This window comes from Exophiala viscosa (assembly GCF_022695815.1).
Source record: "Exophiala viscosa unplaced genomic scaffold EDD37scaffold_1, whole genome shotgun sequence".
NCBI lineage: Eukaryota > Fungi > Ascomycota > Eurotiomycetes > Chaetothyriales > Herpotrichiellaceae > Exophiala > Exophiala viscosa.
Genome location: NW_026944353.1, coordinates 5012585 through 5031404, shown reverse-complemented (window position 1 = coordinate 5031404; position 18820 = coordinate 5012585). Strand labels below are relative to the sequence as shown.

At 51.5% G+C, this 18820-nt stretch overlaps 9 protein-coding genes across 9 annotated transcripts; 5 read left to right on the top strand and 4 right to left on the bottom strand.

Annotated features, from left to right (window-relative positions):
• Positions 1-117: 117 nt before the first annotated feature.
• EDD37DRAFT_102500 (uncharacterized protein) lies at positions 118-2891 on the top strand. The gene has a single exon (XM_062809109.1). The coding sequence runs from the start codon at positions 374-376 to the stop codon at positions 2798-2800; it is 2427 nt and encodes an 808-aa protein (XP_062676264.1). The 5' UTR covers positions 118-373; the 3' UTR covers positions 2801-2891.
• Positions 2892-2914: 23 nt separating this feature from the next.
• EDD37DRAFT_619362 (uncharacterized protein) lies at positions 2915-4259 on the bottom strand. The gene is made up of 2 exons (XM_062815861.1): positions 3776-4259; positions 2915-3726 (listed from the first exon to the last, which is right to left on the bottom strand). The coding sequence occupies exons 1-2, from the start codon at positions 4133-4135 to the stop codon at positions 2983-2985; spliced, it is 1104 nt and encodes a 367-aa protein (XP_062676263.1). The 5' UTR covers positions 4136-4259; the 3' UTR covers positions 2915-2982.
• A 257-nt stretch (positions 4260-4516) lies between these two features.
• Positions 4517-6528, top strand: EDD37DRAFT_102477 (DNA topoisomerase III). Its single transcript, XM_062809107.1, has one exon. The coding sequence runs from the start codon at positions 4628-4630 to the stop codon at positions 6503-6505; it is 1878 nt and encodes a 625-aa protein (XP_062676262.1). The 5' UTR covers positions 4517-4627; the 3' UTR covers positions 6506-6528.
• Positions 6529-6941: 413 nt separating this feature from the next.
• EDD37DRAFT_102479 (putative period circadian protein) lies at positions 6942-8189 on the top strand. The gene has a single exon (XM_062809108.1). It carries the CDS (start codon positions 7107-7109, stop codon positions 8058-8060), a length of 954 nt encoding a protein of 317 aa, XP_062676261.1. The 5' UTR covers positions 6942-7106; the 3' UTR covers positions 8061-8189.
• A 792-nt stretch (positions 8190-8981) lies between these two features.
• EDD37DRAFT_102462 (uncharacterized protein) lies at positions 8982-10921 on the top strand. The gene is made up of 2 exons (XM_062809106.1): positions 8982-9667; positions 9735-10921. The coding sequence occupies exons 1-2, from the start codon at positions 9123-9125 to the stop codon at positions 10837-10839; spliced, it is 1650 nt and encodes a 549-aa protein (XP_062676260.1). The 5' UTR covers positions 8982-9122; the 3' UTR covers positions 10840-10921.
• Positions 10922-11428: 507 nt separating this feature from the next.
• EDD37DRAFT_605225 (uncharacterized protein) lies at positions 11429-12118 on the bottom strand (the record flags this gene model as incomplete). The annotated part of the gene is made up of 1 exon (XM_062814804.1): positions 11429-12118. The coding sequence occupies one exon, from the start codon at positions 12116-12118 to the stop codon at positions 11429-11431; it is 690 nt and encodes a 229-aa protein (XP_062676259.1).
• Positions 12119-13468: 1350 nt separating this feature from the next.
• On the top strand, positions 13469-14668 carry EDD37DRAFT_605223 (uncharacterized protein; the record flags this gene model as incomplete). Its single annotated transcript, XM_062814803.1, has 2 exons — positions 13469-13839; positions 13894-14668. The coding sequence occupies 2 exons, from the start codon at positions 13469-13471 to the stop codon at positions 14666-14668; spliced, it is 1146 nt and encodes a 381-aa protein (XP_062676258.1).
• A 180-nt stretch (positions 14669-14848) lies between these two features.
• Positions 14849-16298, bottom strand: EDD37DRAFT_102083 (uncharacterized protein). The gene is made up of 3 exons (XM_062809105.1): positions 16211-16298; positions 15230-16093; positions 14849-15161 (listed from the first exon to the last, which is right to left on the bottom strand). The coding sequence occupies exons 1-3, from the start codon at positions 16211-16213 to the stop codon at positions 15030-15032; spliced, it is 999 nt and encodes a 332-aa protein (XP_062676257.1). The 5' UTR covers positions 16214-16298; the 3' UTR covers positions 14849-15029.
• Positions 16299-16736: 438 nt separating this feature from the next.
• Positions 16737-18559, bottom strand: EDD37DRAFT_619351 (vacuolar import and degradation protein-domain-containing protein). Its single transcript, XM_062815860.1, has 2 exons — positions 17188-18559; positions 16737-17131 (listed from the first exon to the last, which is right to left on the bottom strand). The coding sequence occupies exons 1-2, from the start codon at positions 18345-18347 to the stop codon at positions 17050-17052; spliced, it is 1242 nt and encodes a 413-aa protein (XP_062676256.1). The 5' UTR covers positions 18348-18559; the 3' UTR covers positions 16737-17049.
• Positions 18560-18820: the final 261 nt, after the last annotated feature.

Genomic DNA, 18820 nt, shown 5'->3' with positions numbered 1-18820 from the left:
CTTTCAATGCCTCGAGCTTGAATAGGTAGCCCCGATGACTGCAACATTGACAATGCTAGCAGAAAATTATTCCCATCATTTATACTCACAGGCGCGCCGCAGGAGGTCGGGTTTGGTGAATTCGTCCGCATTCGTGAAGCTGACCGCTTCTTGGACGCGCCAAGCTGCGTGTATACTATCACCGCTCCGAATACTGCCTCTCCTTGTTTTGTCGTATCGGACCTTTATTCTCGCAGTTACTATCACACCCATCACATCCTCACTGGTGTTCTGCAATACCATCTTGCATCACACTGGCGTGATTACCAAGCCTTCATGTTCTTTTCGTTGGGTGCACGAAGAGTTACTGTCCCCTTCCACCTAGACTGGAAAGATGGGGACAACGCAGGACCATGATCATCGTGAAGCCTCAGAAAAGAAATCCCGTGACTGCTTTGTGCGATGGTACGGTTACGAGGCTTTGAATCCCGGCACACCTGTACCTTTTACAGCTTTAACCCTCGCCCAAGCCAAGCTCAAAGTCAATGGTCATGTTCAGAGCATATTCGAATCTTGGAGGAAGCTCAATCGTATCATATCGACCAGAGAAGCCGTCATTCGGAGGAGGTGGATTAAAAAGACACACGAGCAACGCAAGAAGATACTTCTTGCAGGATGGCCAGGCATGCCCAGCATGCACAGACCCGACTTTTATGAGATGCTCCGCCGCTACGCCAGTCGTGGCGATTCTACCAAATTCTGGGATTCAGCGTTGGGACATCCTGCTATCAACATGGAGGATCTGCTTCAAGCCAAGTCGCTCCTTCTCCTGCTCAACTCTCGTGGGCGCCATCTGCCGGATGTCTTTGCCCACGCCGATCTCGAAAGCTGCCGGATGGAGTTGATCGCAAACGCAATCAGACTGCCGCTTCTACCAAGAGGCTTTGCAATGTTGCTCGCTGGACAGGAAACCGAGGAGAAATATGGCATGATACAACCAGAAAACGGCAAATCTGGGTCTTCATACTTCTGCGAATGCCGCGGTTTCTTGGTACTCCAGACGCAGGAAAAGCTCCTCAAGTTCCTCCTCGAGTGTTGCTATCGAATACTACACGACATCCCACATGATGCACTCATCAATCCAAACGTGCCAGTGCAAGCAGAGCCAGAGGCTATTACGGTCACCGAGACCTCATACTTTCAGCTGTCGGCAGTTGTGGTTGAAAGCCTTTATCGAGCACCGAAAGAGCTCGACACAATGCGGTTGCTTAAGCTGATTGAAGCAAGGAAAGCCCAGGCTACAGACCACGTTTGGGACATGAGAGAAGATCCCGGATACTTTGCATCGACTGTCATAGACTACGCCAATTTTCAGCCCCATCCAAATCAGGAGGAATCCGCCCATTCACACGACCTTGTTACCTGGAGCGACATCGTCAGCCGCACAGTATTTTGTACGTACGTTGACTGGGCCGCCTGGACGGATCTTGATGCAAAGGCAGCAATACTTGACGATAGAGCAAGTACCGATTTCAGACATCTCGACCACACAAAGCCACTGCCTAAAAACCTTGAAGATGCCCTACTCGATGTTGCCAATGCCGCAGAATCCATCGTGGTGGAGCAGGCCCGCCGACTTGAGTCAGCATATTCCCGTTCAGGACAGGATTTCCTTTCCATCCAGGACGTCTCCGGCGCCTTTGGACATGGACACGTCGACACGTCTCCAGGAGACCTTTTCAAGCTCACATTTAGCCTGCTTTGCAGCACGGGCAACTGCGACTTCCTCGCTATGGTTGGGGGTTGGAGCTTCATCGACGTGATTCAGCACATGCTCGATCAGAAGCCCTCGCTCAAGAAAAAGGTGTCTGCCTACATACTGGGCATCTTCTCCGATCTCTCCCTTTCCCTCCAAATTCTCAAGGAAATTCTCGACTTCTTTCCGTGGTCTGCAAGCTTCCCTGACAAGTTGAAGACGAGAAAGCACCGCTGGATGACCTGTTGTGCGAGTTACACGCTATGGTGGACAGACATGTACAACTGTTTGAAGTCCTCGCAGACCAGCACTGGACTGCCACGACTTGTGCTGCCACTTACGACCACATTCTACTATCCCACTGACAAGCCTTATAACCAAGCCAACGTGGACGCTCTACGACGTGCCGAGAGACATCTGGACGACCTTTGGGAGAGCATCGACGGTGCTTGTGATGACGTCGAACAGACTTTGCATGGGTGTTTCAGGAATGTCATGCGAGGGACCCGCGAGATCAAGAGAACTGGCCCGTGGATACCGCCAGCCTCGTCCCTACCAGAACCTCAATCACAGCCCAGCTGTGGGAATGAATCATGTTCCAGTGACATTACGGTTACACAAGAGAAGCTCACCCATCTCACAGTATCAGAAACGCCACGCACTAAGGTAAAGACTCGTGGTACGCCGGATACACTGCGTTCTCATGACCAGAACGAGCCCGTTATCCCAAAGGCTGAGGTCTCGGCACCGGCCCCAGCAACATACCACGTCTCGGAACGCGCCTTGAAGGTCTTCAACAACATGTTCCATGTGGAATCCACCGAAACAAAACAGCGAGAGATTGCATGGACGGACTTCCTCCACGCAATGACTGCCGTGGGCTTTTCAGCAGAGAAATTGTATGGGTCGGTCTGGCATTTTGCGCCCGGAGGGCTAGAGGGAGGAAGCATACACATCCACGAGCCACACCCATCAAGTAAGATTCCTTTCAGGATTGCACGGCGTATTGGGAGGAGATTGAGTCGTCAGTATGGATGGACTGGCGAGACGTTTACTTCGGGATGAATGGGTTGAGCAACGGGATTTTTGATAGTCAGATAAGGTTCAAAGCCTTGTTGGATACTCAGCGAGGTTGCATTGGCATTGATTGAGGTGTGAGCGGAAAAGCGGAAATGAGCAGATTATTCCAAGGCTCAAAAGAAATGTCATTGCGAGCAGCTATTTGGTTCCCTGCGTGTTGCTCGAGTCTATCGCAAATCGTACCGTTCCCGTGCCTTGACCTCATCTGCATCCCTCTTTGCACTACCATTTGTATGTCCTTTCAGCTGCCCTTGAAAGCTTGGAGATCCTGCACCCAAGTTGGGCAAGAACTTGCCAACTTTCTGCTGATATTCCTTGTACTCTGGATACTTTCTCGATGACAGCAATTCAGTGAGCCATGTACTGGACTGAAACAATATCAGGTATGACACAGCTCCAATCCCAGTCCAGTTATACCATGTCCCTGTCGCTAGGCAAGACCACAAGTAAAGTGTAACCCATACAGTCTGTTCGGCGGCGAAGTTGGGGTGCCTTGAGTAGGCAAACAATCCTCTGGTGTTGAAGCCACGTTCCAAATTGTCTTTGTCGTAACCATTGGGGACTTTTCCAGACTCCCTGTAAGTTGACCTGGCTGAATAATAGTACCATTGTTGTTGATCGGCAACAAACGATGTGACTACGCCAGTGAGCATGAGCGTTGCGGCCGCGATGTCTGCAATGCCGAAGCTAGGCACGCTCGAACTGTGGGTGGCCAATCTGGAGACAAGAACGAGGACGTAGCTTGGAAAGGTTATGCTGGCCAGAAGGAAAGATTGTCCGAATGAGATAAAGGAGATGTTGAAGAGGAAGAAGAGAGCCGGTCCAACATTCTTCTTGACGATAGCCCAACGATAGTCCTCGCTGCCGACAGTATAGCCGCCTTTTCGCCAGTAGTTGTAGGTCAATCTAGTCTGGTAGAAGGTCAGTAATCGTCCCGGTGTCGATCATGATTGGACTTACACTCCAGAGGCAACTGATGGCTGCCACAACATTGAGCCTGGTCGTATCGATGCCGGCCAGATGAGCATAGACAGCATAATGAATGTTGTAGATGGTCGGCAGAATGGACCAGACACGATCCACTTGCGAGTAGTTTTTGTTGATCTCCGAGACGACAAGGAAAATTGGAGATATGGCAAGGGAAAACGCAAGGGCTGTGATAAGCGGGTTGGTGTCGAGATACAGCTGTTTCAGGCCAGCTGCATTGGTGGCTGTCTGTAAGAACACTTGTGGTAGCGGCCGTAACTGGTAGAGGTAAGGGGCAACAGTGTTGTTATATTCAGCACACTCGACCAGACTGCGTACTAGTGGTAACGCCATAACGATTCAGTATTCGCAAGGATGATTGAGGAGATTTTGCAAATAGGAGGAAGAGGAGCAAGTGTGGTTTTATAGTGTGATGTTGGGTGCACAAACACTTGTAGGACGATTCGGATGATGATGCTCGTAAAAATGTGGTGACGCAATTAATGAAAACGCACAAGCGAGAGATCTCCGCCACGGTAAAGGTCGTACTCTAGGCTGTTTCAGGCACCAGATCTCCGAAAGATTGGTTAGACCCAGATCTCTGAGTGCCGCCTAATACTCAGCCTACTGTGGTACTCCGTACCTTGGGAGCCCCTAGCCTCCAGATCGCGCCGGCGACCACGACGCGATCTTTTATCACATGCAGATGCCAAGTCGACGCGATTTACCTTTATTCGACTTTCAGTCATCAACTTTCCTCATTTTGGCCATAACCAAACACTGATATCACTTCTGCATGCTGTTGCGATTTGTTTCACCAGCTGTCAAATCCCTGCAAGATGAATCATGCCGGGTCAAAAAATCTTGTGCGTCGCAGAAAAGCCTGCGATAGCCAAGGCAGTCGCTCAGCATCTTGCAGGCGGTCAAGTCACTACACATCCCATTCGTGGCAATCAATACGTCAAGAACTATGAGTTTGATTACAACTTTCGACAGTGGGGGAACTGTTCGGTCACCATGACCAGCGTGCTGGGCCACTTAACTGGTTTGGATTTCGACCCGAAGTACAAGAGCTGGAAATCTTGTCATCCGCGAGAATTGTTTGACGCAAACACTGTCACAACTATCGACAAGGACAAAAAGTCTGTTGCCGAAAACATCCAGCAGCAAGCCCGTCATGCTCGAGTGCTGTTCATATGGACTGACTGTGATCGAGAAGGTGAGCATATCGGTGGCGAAGTACGCGATCAAGCAAAGAAGGGCAATCCCAACATCATTGTCAAGCGAGCAAGATTCAGCAACACTGAGAAGGCACATGTTGTCCAAGCTGCACAGTCTCCCATTGATATGGATGAGTGTCAGGTCAATGCAGTCGCTGCCCGGATAGAACTTGACCTCCGGATAGGTGCATCTTTCACGAGGCTACAATGTCTAGAGCTTCAGCGTCTCAGCGAAACACTCCACGATCAAACAATCAGTTACGGATCATGCCAGTTCCCCACCCTAGGCTTTGTCGTTGACCGCTACAATCGAGTCAGGAATTTTAAACCAGAAACATTCTGGCTGATCAAGTTGACACACACGCGTGACAAGATCAAGGTCAACTTCAATTGGCAAAGAGTCCATCTTTTTGACAGAGCAGCAGTCACCATCATTTTCGAAGCATGTCTCGATGACAAATTGGCCACTGTCACAAAGGTCCAGAAGAAGCCTACCTCAAAATGGCGTCCACTACCACTGACTACAGTGGAACTGCAAAAGCAGGGTAGTCGCTTCTTGTGCATGACCAGTCACCAAGTCATGGCGGTCGCCGAGAAGCTCTACCAGAAGGGTTTTATCAGTTATCCACGTACCGAAACGGACCAATTCCCTCGGGAATTCGGATTTGAAGCTCTCATTCAACGACAGACTCAGGATAACAGTTGGGGCCAGTTTGCACAGGGGCTCATCAACGGTGGTTTCCACACCCCTCGCTCAGGTAGTCACAACGATCAAGCACATCCACCTATTCATCCTGTCAACTATGCTGCGGCCTCGGCACTCGACCAGAACGAAAAGAAGGTATACGAGTTCGTGGTCAGGCGATTCCTTGCTTGCTGCTCGGAAGATGCCAAGGGAGAAGCGACGGATATTGAAGTGCGATGGGGCTCGGAGACATTTCATACGCATGGCCTTCTTGTTCTTCAGCGGAATTACCTCGATGTCTATCCATACGACAAGTGGGAGAGTAGTCAGCAACTACCTGCTTATACTGTTGGAGAAACGTTCAAGCCGACCGAAGCGAACATGGTTGATGGCAAGACAACGGCCCCAGGATACTTGACGGAACCGGAATTGATCACGTTGATGGACGCAAACGGCATAGGAACAGATGCCACAATGGCCGAGCATATTGCCAAGATCAAAGACCGCGCCTATGTGGACACAAGACCGCGATCTGGAGGAGGGCGCAATTCAGTACAGGAATTCATCCCTACCACGCTTGGCGTGGCCTTGATAGAGGGCTACGACAATGTGGGACTTGACGTCAGCGTCAGCAAACCATTCCTTCGCAAAGAGATGGAGCTCAAGATGAAGGCCATCTGTGAAGGTCGGCGAAGCAAGACTGAGGTGGTGCAAGAGAGCTTGGACCAATACCGTGAAGTGTTTGTCAAGACGAATAGCCAGATCGGTGCTTTGAGAGACGCTGTGACGAAATATGTGGTGAACGGTGGTCGAGGATGAAAAATTGGTCGAGCTCGTCATTCCCACAGCGACGTCGCCAAGCAATCAGCGTCCATCTACATCGAAAAAGCCAGCCGAATACCCACGACGATCACCTTTCTGTGGCATTGAAAGCCACAATGCACGATACACAATGTCCCCAGATTTCCGGACCATGGAACCTTCCAAGAAGTGCAACAGCAAATCGGAATATTTGCGCCACAATCGATTCAGGTTTCGGCAGGGATATGACGCAGGGATGACGCTGCGATGGAACAAGATCGGAGACATGACTGTGGCTGATGCTTCGATTCACCAATGGTCTTCTTTCAGCCACATCCTGTCAAAGCCTCGTGTGAGAATCTGGGCGATCAGCATCATGAATGCCCCAAAGGCCAAGACTATTGCTGGCTATCATAGCCTGATTGTGCAAGATCGTCCAACCTCGACTGTTGTGCGAGAGCCTCCGCCTCTGACGCAACTGTAAGACCCTTTTGGGGAACGGCTGCTGCAATGGATATATAAACTGCTCTTTCTCAGCTTGACCTGAAACTGTCAACTAATTCAAAGCATTGAACATACTTTACGAACACTATATCTTTTCTATCAGACAGCATCCATCATGTCCAATCTCATCAACAAAGCCAAGGTAGCCTTTGCGGAGCACAAGGCAGAGAAGAACACCGGCACAACTGGCTATGGAGGCACTCAAACAACCGACTACAGCACCGGCCAGACTGGTACTGGATATGGTCATCATGCTGGCACAACAGGGACCACCACAACTGCAGGGCCCCACAACAGCTCTGTTATGAACAAAGCAGATCCTCGTGTTGACTCAGACCTCGACCACAGAGGAAATCCTACAAGCCATATCGGCGGACACGGTACCTCCCACACTACGGGCGGATACGGTACCGGCGTCGGCACCACCGGCGCTTCCACCACCGCAGGTCCTCATAACAGTTCTGCTCTGAACAAGGCAGACCCCCGTATTGACTCAGATCTCGACCATAGAGGAAACCCCACGAGCCACGTCGGCGGGCACGGTACTTCCCATACTACGACTGGCTACGGAACGGGTGCCGGTACAACGGGAACCACTACAACTGGTACCAGCGCCAGCGCAGGCCCGCATAACAGCAAGCTTTTAAACAAGCTGGACCCTCGCGTTGACTCGGACCTTGATCACAGAGGTAACCCGACAAGCGCGGCTGGTGGATATTCTCAGGGCGCTGGGTACGGTGCTGCAGGCGCTACCGGTATTACGGGTACAACAGGTACGGGCCATCACAGCCATCATCATGGACATGGTCATCACGGCCAAGCGCCCATTCATGACCAAACCACGACCGGACACACTGGTGTTGGCTCGCACACCGGCTATGGAGGAAACTCTGGCACGACAGGCTTGGGTGGAAACAGTGGTACTACAGGCTTGGGTGGAAACAGTGGTACTACAGGCTATGGTGGAAACACTAGCACCACAACGGGCACGCAACCAGTCCACAACTCGAATCTGTTGAACAAGCTCGACCCCCGAGTGAAGACTGACAGTAACGGCAATGCCTACTGAGGAGTATAGTTGGGCAGTAGTTTTGTCTGATCAGGCGGACTTGCATGGAGATATTATACCCAGGTGTGTTTTTATAGGATAGTGATCCATTGAACGAATGATATCAACAATATGAGTCAATTTTCCTTGCGGAATTTTGTGCAATGCCTCCTGCAACGGTTCCAACCCGTTATCGTGAGAAGTTATATCAGAATACACTCATATAGGAAAAGACTTCCGACCTGACCCGTCCCTAAGCACCACTCAGACAACGTTTGCTATGATAATATAACGGGCGCACACTCAGCAGGACGCCTGATTAGCAGGGCGGCCGAGACTCAATTTGCACTCGCGCAAACACCCCTTTCCGGCAGGCAAGCTCCACCAACTGTCATGAATCATTCCAGTATCAGAAGCAGAGAAGGCCAAGTTATGATTATTAGCATGCAACACGCGTATCTTTTGCTGAGCGAGCACAAAGCGCCTCCAAACACACTCGTACAAGCAGGTTCAAAGTAAAGGGTCTCGCATGAATAAGACCTCACCTCATCGACGCGAAGCCGAAAAGGGCATGAGCACTATTCGACTTAGTCATGAAGGTGGTGGGCCTATGTCTGTGTGTGTTGTCCTGGTTGGATGAGAAGGTGTTGGCACGGCTGATGAACTCAGCAGATCGCATGGATGAAGGGTTTCAAAAGAGCCGTGCGGGCGCTCGTTAGTGGCAACAGATCCTCCTGTAGGCTCCCAGATTGGTTGCTCCCCCAAAGACTTTCCCACTGGACCCTTGCAACGGGATCCCATTTAGGCGCAATGTAACTTGCTTGCTCCTCCGATACCCCAGCCTAAGCCTACAGCCTGCAATGTGCAATTAAGTTATCAACCTACAAGCCAACACAGTCGCCAGCCTAGAACAATGTTTCGACCTTTCGTTTCTGGCAGAGTCGTTCCCTCTTATGCACTGGCTATCTTCGACTCTTCTTCTTCTACTGCGTCGAACCTAATGTTGACTTCGATCGCATAAGGAAAACAATAATCCTTCCCTCTGGGCCTCTGCCATTTCCATACCCACGTGCATCTCCCAACATGGCCAATCGACCGACTGCACCAGAACCTTTCCCATCCTTCAGAGACGACGATGAGGTCCCCTATCAACGACCCGCGACCGGGACCGAGCCTACCGGAGACGGTAGCTCGAGTCGCCGAGGGTCCATCACATCGCGCATGTCCACGAAGGCACGCACTCGGACAGGCTCCCTCGTACAATCGTTCATAGAGAGCAATCCTCCTCTTGGAATGTGGCAGGCCACAGGAGAAGTGGGCTCCAAGATTCCCACCCTGCCCGAGATCAGAAACGGCGCGTTCGCAAACGAAGGCTGGACGCACGAAGGACAGATGGAACATCGTGGTACAAACCCGCACCAAATCCACAAGCAGCGGATGCAGAGGACTAGTTCTGCTAGTACGAGGACGAGAAAGAGTTCGATATCTGCGGCAGGCGTACAACCTTCCATCGCGGAAGAGAGACATGAGTTCTTTCCCAAACGAACGCCGACTTTCCAGCAGGAGACGCTGCACGAGGAACCTACGATCAGGCAGTCGCGTGTTGAAGACATCCAGCCGGCACAGAGGTATGCATTGTCACCCATCCCCCAATTCGTCACATCATAAAGACATAAAACCTAACGATATGTTTAGCATTGGCGAGAAACGCCGCGACAGGGCGCAGACACAGGAGAAGGATACCTCCATGGCCTCATCACAGCGAGAAACAGAGGGCCAGAATGTGCCCATACAAGGTGGGCCCGACGAGACAGGCACGTATCCCAACGGCTATCGCTTCCCCAAGAAACACAGCTGGGGGCAGTCGACCATGATCGGCCTGCGCGCCTTCTGGAAATTCCTCCTCACTCCTTTCGGTTTCGTCATCACAATCTACGGCCTCAATGTCGTCGGCTGGGGTGCCATGATCTTCTTTGTCCTACTCAACGCCGCCCCAGCCATGTGCCATCCCACCTGCAATTCCAACGACAGCGCTCGCAAGAAATGGATAGAGATCGACTCGCAGGTTCTGACGGGATTGTTTTGTGTCACCGCTTTCGGCCTCCTACCCTGGCGAGTCAGGGATCTGTATTATGTCTTGCGCTGGCGCATTGGCAAGAACAACAACTACCACCGCCGGCTGGCGGGTGTCTACAGAGGATGGTACCGTCTTCCCGGCTCCGATCAGCTGCCACTAGACATTGGCCCTCCACCAGTATACAACAAAAAACACCCACAGACACCAGAATCGCCTCCCGCCTTTACAGAAGAGGAGATCGCTGAGCTGGAGACGAATCCTGCCATACCGTTGCCCGCCACGTCTATGCCAGAACCTCCATTGACAGGCCTTCGAGCGCCACCATCCAAAGGCTGGTACCTCGACTTCATCGCTTGGATGTACATGTTTAACACCTGGTTCCAAGTCTGCTTGTGTGTCTGGATGTGGCATTGGGGCCGTATCAATCGTCCGAGTTGGGGGACTGGACTTTTCATCACATTGGGATGTTTGGTCGCAATCTTCGCAGGTCTTCTCGTCTTTATCCAAGGAAACAAAGTGAAGCGCATTGAAGGTATACCAGTGCAGGAGTATGACGTGTTGGAGTCTGTCGACGATTACCAGGAGCGTAAGGCCAAGGAGGACGCGAAAGAAGCCAAGAAGACGGCCAAACAAGAGAAGCATCATCATTTCCGACATAATGATACGCACAGGGTTGTCCGATCCGAGAAGCTCAAAGGTCACCAATGGTTTACTCGGCATTGAAAGTGGCTCAGGTTGATAGTGTTAAGATTGTTATATGCTGGAGACTAGTTTGTGCTTGAAGCTGCCTTCAAGGCCCCTTTGGCAAGGATATATCTCTTTGAGCGACGGACAGCCTGACTTGCTGTTACGAAATTGAACTTGGTGGTTTTGTGCGAGCCTAGGCATGGTTTGGTTGAGGCCTTTTGCACGGAATCATGAATCACGGAGACTCACAAAACTGCTGGCACATTCTGCTCAAATACTTAATCTTTTAAATACCCTGTTGTGTCTCCTCCACTCCCACTCTACGTTGAGACGGCGCGTCGTTAGATCGAAGATGTTGCAATCTGTGCCGGCGAATTCATGGCGGTCTTGCGCCTCGTGCTGGCCGTCTGCGATGCCCAAATTTGTCTGGGTTCATCGTCATGTAGTCTCGACAAGAACATTCTGATCGAGCTCCATATTCGTTCAGTCCGTCGATATCGAACGGAGAGATTTGGCTGCACAGTATTGTGTTCCGTGTGCAAAGCACGGTTTGCCATGATTTTTGCCACTTCGCATCCTGCACCCCTACTGGTGAATTGTGCAAAGGAACACAGCGGCGGTTGTTTCAACCATTCTGTCGAGGTTTGACCTCTCCCTCCTGCATGATGTAGTAGACTATTGTTCCATCTCCGCCGCCGCCCTCCTTGGCCTTCATCCCCAGTAGCACGCGCTTCTGGTCGTGATGCTCGTACCGAGCTGGCATGACATTAGCGTTGCCATTACCGTTGCCCTCTTGAACTCCGCCTTGTTGCTGACCTCGATTTCCTGGAGCCTGGTCCGCGAAGACCGCCTGCCGGTCAGGCAGTTGATCGAATACCGCGCAGAAGCGTCCCAGGGTCCACGACTCGGCGAGTGATAGTGGCAGGACGAACTCGCGTTGAATAGGGATCGAGCTCTCCTCGATGGAGTGTCTGACGAGATAGTTCTGGAAGTCAGGGTGGATGTAAGCGTGGCGTGTGGGCAGGCCGGAAATCAGGGTGACTGTCTCGCTGGCTGTCGACGGTGTGGATGTGCCGGACGATGAGGAAGGTGAATGTGAGCGCGGAGCTGGTTGGAGACCGAGTCCATCGAGATCGAAGAGTCCTGAGGTCGGCAACGTATTGAGATAGACCTGATGCCGTTTGAGATCGGTCCAGTTATGTTGGTATTGGAGGTTGTGAAGAATTTCGATCGAGAGAGCATCGAAGGCTGATTTGGCTCCCGATGAAGTGATGAGCGACGACAACGCAGACGGTTCCGGGGGCGTGGTCGTCATTGTTGTTGTCATATGGAAGACTTGGTCCCGGTGAACTAAGGACTGAAATAGTGTCTTGTGCAGGTCTTTAAGGAGATATTGTTTTCAGATATTTCTAGTCGTAGCACCTTACTCGGATCATGTTGTTTGGTTCGTGGTCGCGCCGACTTCACTGAAGGCTTCCCTGCTGTACAAAGGCTTTTGCTTGACGACGTTGTTCCTGGACACCAGATTCGTGGTTGCTGGTTTGAAAAGTGGAATTTATATCACGTCTTGGCATCGAGGTTGAAGCAACAACATCCTTGGATCCCTCCTTCCTTTTCTTCCCCGTCTTCCTTTCTTCATGCCCATCATACCTTTCGATGATCACGGATATCGGGTCTTGACACACTTGCGTCTACATTCCCGAACCGCCCTATTAGGGGTTTGCAGATCGATAAATGCTACAGTAGAAAACCACTGCACAACTGGCAGACGGCATTCGCAGTCAGGTTCCCCTGATCACATCAGCATGACTCTGCATACGGTAGGACGCATGCCAGCTGCATTTACGCCATCCACTAGTCTACATACGCCTCATTTGGCCTTGGATCGACCGCCGCATTCAAGTGGCACGAAGGTTCGTATATCCCATGCATGCGTCTGGAGCAGTCTTTCCTGCACGCTGAGTATTGCGGTCTTGTATGGCGTACAAAACCATCAAACAGTGCCATGAACGAGCATCAGGGTTATACACCAGGTATGATGAAGAGTACGGTGGCAGTCATGTTATAAGGGCGTGACTACAAGCATAGTCTTTCCAGTATCTGGAAGCAGCAGTTTCCGGCAAAGGCGGGTGTAGATACTCATGTCAGCTACAGATCAGTTCTTGTTCCTCGTGTCTACTACGGTCAGTCAGAACTCGGTGAAGGATCATGACCAGGATCAGCAGGCCCGCGCTCATGCAGCGCGCAGGTCGCATGCAAACCGTCGTTCGGAAACGTCTGGGCTCCAGAAGCGGGAGAATGAGACAGCCTTACGTCCGGCTGCTGCCCCTTACAAGTTCAACATGGCAGCGCATCAGCGAAAAATGAGACTGGGAATCATATTGACAAGAACGCCGTTTGACAATGGCAATGACGAACCATTTGATAGCTTGGCGGCAACTGCTCTTCCCCCTTACGTTTTCTCCGTGCTCTATACAGGCAAGTCTTGACCGCTACATTCAATAACGTTTCGCGACAATTGACATCCTTTTCAATACTAGCGTTTCACCACAAGTGGCCACGAGTAAGATCCATTGCTCTGGATCCCAGCGTGGACCCTGTGGCCAGAGCGTGGATGAGAGCAGCTCTGGAGTCCCCAATTGTTCTCCATGCTTCGGTGTACGCAATGCTTCGCACAATCCTCCTCGCTAGAACCGCCCCAAGTCCTGAGAACGCGCTCGCGCTCGAACAGTATGCTCGATGTCTTCAGTATCTAATGAAGGACATGAGACTCATTCAAGACGGAATCAGTGAACCATCTGACAGTCTCCTCATCGGAACAGCAGCTCTCGCATCTCATGGAGAATTACGATCCAAGCGCAGCATGGCGGCAGATCCCAGGGTGCAGATATCACCAGTGGCCAAAACACAGAATATCGATGTCTACAGCTCGGGACAGATGGAACCTGTGCACATGCAAGCCTTTTACTTGCTGGCTTCTCAACGAGGAGGGCTGCAAGCTTGTCAGCTGCACGGTCTGGCAGATATCCTCGAGATGTAGGTCCAGCCAGAACCTCCCCACCTTGCAGACTGCCTGACTAAGTGATCCAGAATTGATCTTTGTTTTGCTACCCGCGCACTAGCAATCCCGCAATTCGAGTCTCGCCATACGACATTCCTTGTGCAGCTCACCGGCACCTTTAACTTTGACGCTGAGGCTCAGGCATTGCTGCAACGATTCGGAGAAGCTTTTCTTGAGAGTGCCGAGTTGCAGCCTCTGCACTTGACAATACATCATATGCGAACGGTGGTGGCAGCTCTCGACCAATATGTGAGAGAAGGACAAAAGCCAGCTAGCCTTCCCAAGCTTCTACAGGCAAGGAATGCTGTCCAGTATCTCCTACTTTCTGTCTCTGCACGCAAGTCAGCCTCAGATACGGCAGATTGCTCGGTCGACATGTGTCGACTGGGACTGCTCATCTTCTCCAATATGGTGCTGTTCCCTTTGCCCACCGAGTCTGGTGTGGCTGAGATGCTGGTAGGGGCGCTTCGCGGGCGCCTTCTAGAGAGCCATGTGCTTGAGGGTCATGTTGATATATGGTCGCAGCGCTCCGATCTTCTCACCTGGATCGTCACCTTGGGGACGATGGCAGCTACATCCACAGCTTACTCCCAGTGGTATACCCAATACCTAGCAGACATGATGCCTGTAGGACACCTGCCAGGATGGCATCATCTGGAAGAAACTGTGCTCTCCAAGTATGCTTGGTGGAAATACACTTGCAGCAATTGGGGCGAGGGTATTTGGTTGGAAAGTACGCTCATCTGTGAAAGAAATAATATGCAGAAGGCTATAAGCGGTGTCAAGAATGGCTTGAACATATAGGACATCAGTGGAGAGTTGGAGTTTTTAAATTCATATAATCATGTGCCAAAATGAGAACCCGTCAGTACCGTGTAGACCTGACGACATTCCCAACGACACCATTTCCAGCGTCGATGTCCCTATGCATCACGTACAAAAATGTACAATGCCTCGCCACGAGAATATACACTGTGCCATGTCCTTCATCATCCCATCTGACTGGACAGACAAGATGAACGGCATATCGACATTGATGACCCTTGACTTTCACCATAACTCCCCGCTGAACCAGACCAAAATGCAATATACTATGCATGAATCATGGGCATTGCCACGAATTATCAGTAGCCGTTTGACCCAACGACGATTCCCTTTCGTTGCTTCACGGCGCAAATCGCCCTACAACAAGGGCGTTGAGGACATGCCCCTGATTCCATCCTTGTTCGGACAGAGTGCACTTGTCGTCGAGGATTTTGCCGAGATAAGCAATCCGGATGTTTGCTTTGCTGGGGATCTAAGACGAATGGTCAGTACAAATTCTAGGTGGAGCAACTACGCGTATGGGAACGTAGCAAGGCATACCTCAGTCTCATCTCGAATCCTCTGCGCAAGCACTCCCACCAATTGACTCCTGCCCAGAAGAACAACGACATCTGGCCCGCCACGGTCGCTCAGGCGACAGCGGACTTTGATGGCGTCCTTCTCGACATTGGCCTTGCCCTTCGCCTCTTTCATTTTCTCGGCGTCGTTGGACTGGTTTTGGGTCATAGGCTGCATGCTCGGATCCTCCGCGGCCTCGAGTTTGGCCGCGAGGGTATCGCCCTCGGCGGGGCCGGTAACAGTCTGACTGTCCATATCGGCGATATCTTCGACCACGTCCGTGGGATCCGAGATGACGGCTTCGGGCATCTTGTACAGGTTGCCGTGTTCGTCGTAGGCTCCTTCCTCGATGCGGCCTGTCGGCAGCGTCACGGCAAGAGCGTCCAGGATGCCCTGCGCGTCTGCGACATCGCCTTCGCGCAGACACTGGATGACCGTCTTGAGGCCGTCCCAGATCTCACGCCTGCCAGTCACGCGAGTCTCGAAGAACTCGTATCTTTCCCTTTGTAATTGTGTGCGCGTCCATGTCCGGTCCTTGCTCGTCCACGATTTCAGCGGTTGGAGTGGAAGATTGTAGTGGTCTGCTAGCGATACCTGGCGGTGATGTCGGAGTCGGGGGTTCTGACCGGACTGCCTTGGTGTAGAGAGCGCCGATCTCGACGTCTCGCTGTGGTGTAGTGAGAGGTGTGATGGAGGAGCGAAACTGCTGGGTTGGTTGTCGTGTGAGGCATTGTTGATGGCTGTCTGCGAGGATATGGCTTGAGGAGAGTGTCGGACGGGTACAGGAGCGACGGCGCGCCCATGTTGGAGACCATCAGACTCGTCAGGTCTGGATGAACAGCAACCCTGGGAGAATGTAGAGTCAGACGTTGATCATGATACGGGTGATGAAGATAAGGCCTCAAGGACGAGGAGCCTCCACTGTGCACATGTGTCATGAAGCATCGCTGGAGTCTCACGTACCATGGTTCATATCATACTGTGATTGAAACGCCTCTGTTCAGATTCGTAGGCGCTGGAAAATGTCATAAGCACATGTCGCATGTGCAATCCAGATACGATGATGGCCAACACAATCTTGTGATAGGTGACCGGCGGAAAAGAAGGACAAACGAGCGTGAATTGCAGCCCAAGGCTCAACCGACACAAATGGGATGCCGTGGCGATATTACTGAACAGAAGGAAAGAATGGTGTCTAGATTTGCCGCATCATATCTGGAATTGGAATGAGGATGTGATATGGCGACAGAGTCACTGGGGTCATCGACGACGCTACTCGTAAGAAGTGGGTTGATTGTTGGACCCAGATCGCCAAAGACTTTGGCTCGGCTAAGCTTTAGTTTATGCATGTCCTTCCCGCATGTTTAAGCGGGTGTCTCACCCCCAAGACTGCGTCAATACCCTAAACAGGGCCACGTAGGGCACCCTAATTAGGCCTGCAACTTGTCATCCTCTACCTAGGTAAGCATCGTCCCCGTGTAGAGGTTTGCCACAATCTCAAGTGATGGATGCAATCCCGTGTATCCGTTAGTTCATGACGAATCACTTGCTCTAACCAAGGTTTCTTCACCTGTCACAACACAGCATTCACAAAAGCCCCCAGGAAGATAGCATCATCATTCATCGTATCACCAGTCGCTAAGGTCCATTCCCTGGCGAGTAGCCTGCACGGGACTCTATACCACCAAGCCACAAGCTTCACAGCCAGAAAACATATCAGCAATTTACCCCCGACTCACATACACTGCTATACAGTAAAGCACTTTGGCGAAATGCCGTTGCAGCTCATCGAAAATAGCCCTCTATCTAAATTCGATCGAAGGACATACGCCGTTGCCCCAAACGCCTTGCTTGCCCTCGTGCTTCAATTCAAGTTGCTGATATCTGTTTCTTGTTAGTTAGCACCAAAAGATGGCCGATGATGCCAGTGGCAGACTCACTTCTCGCTCTTGGAGTGGAAATATATCCCACTCACTCGGCCCTCGACTTGATTAAAACAAATGTAGTAGAATCCTTCGAAGCTGGCTCCTTGGATGCTCTTCAACTTATAGTCGGGCACCAAGAAATGCTCCTTCCACCGCATAAAAATGCACTCTTGCTGCCACCAGTGTTCGTGGTTCAATGGGTATACAAAGTTGATGTTGCGCTTGGCCTGCAGGCTCAGCGGTCTCCAGGCAGGGAACCTCGCCCAATGCGTAAGGTCGGTCTTGTCACTGGCGCCCCAGGCTGGATCTCGAGTCCTGAAGCTGTATTTCTGATTCGGCCCGCCTATGATTTCTCCAGTGAAAAAAGTCGTCAAGGTCGGGTGGTCTGGAGTTAGGCCACATATCTGTAAATAGCCCGACATTGTTGACTGCTCAATGTCGACCGTCAAGATAGTCACTTCGACGTTGTAGATCTGCCGATCTGATTGTTGAGTTCCCTTGAATTTGGAGTATGGCTGAAATGTAGCTGAAGGATATTGAGGCAGGAGTCGCCGGCGCGAGAAATCCCATTCTCTTAGATCGCTCGACCAATCCAGTTCCTGGTCTATCGTAGGAACTCCTGCTTTGTCTGTGGCATCGCGGGGCGCTCGTGTCTGATCTCGCTGCGACGACTCCGGCGGCGGTGATAGAGGTGCTGATCCACTACTATCTATCACGGCTTTCGTGTCTTCCACAATTCTCTCCGCCGGAATCAGTGTTGGATCTGAACCGTCGACCGCACCATCATCGTCGGGCGAGTTGCGGTAGTTTTCTTTGCACGTATCTCCGGTCATCTTGGTGGTTTCATCGGTATGTATGTCTACGGTGGGTCTGTCCACCTCCATCGTTCCATCAGACTCCTCTGAATGCATCTTCTCTTCGAAAAAAGCAGAAGCCGTATACATGCTATCCTCTTGCATGAGTGACATTCCTGCGGCAGTATTGTCGCTCACAGGCCGTCGGCTGACCTCATCTTCACCAACGTCGGCAGGCCTCTGTTGAGAGAGTCCTTCTACGATTTCATGGTCGCTGGTACTCTCCGGAGGCGGGGTTAATGGCGCAGGGCATGCGACGCTGGTTTGATCTAGATTGAGATGGTGTGAGGTAATGGGTGTATTCGACGCATGAGATGGCATTGAAGAGTGCGGAAGATCGGAATTATCATATGGCTTGTGTCGCCAGGTCAAGCGAGCGATAAGCTCGGAGTGAAGGTATCGGGCGGCGTGGAAGGAGCAGTAGTGAGGCAATGGTGGATGAGGAAGGGAAATCGTAAACTCTGACGGAGTTGGAGGAGCACGAGATGCGGCAGAAGATAGTCGGAAACACAGTGATGAAAGATAGAGAGTATGAGTGGAGTGGGCAATGATCAATTGCTCGGGTGTGACCTGCAATGGCCCGCCTATGACCCAATTTCGCTGTAGCCCGCCAGCCCGGCTTGGGACCTCGATCAAGTTTTTGCGGGGTAACCCAGTGCCTATAACTCGTACTGTGGTAATCTCCGGGTCTGGACAGTCGGCAAACCCCTCCATTGTCCACACTGAAGGCCGGTGTCTTCATCAATGTCACTCTGAGGTCTCGTCTCCATCCAACACCTATTTGGATTAATCCT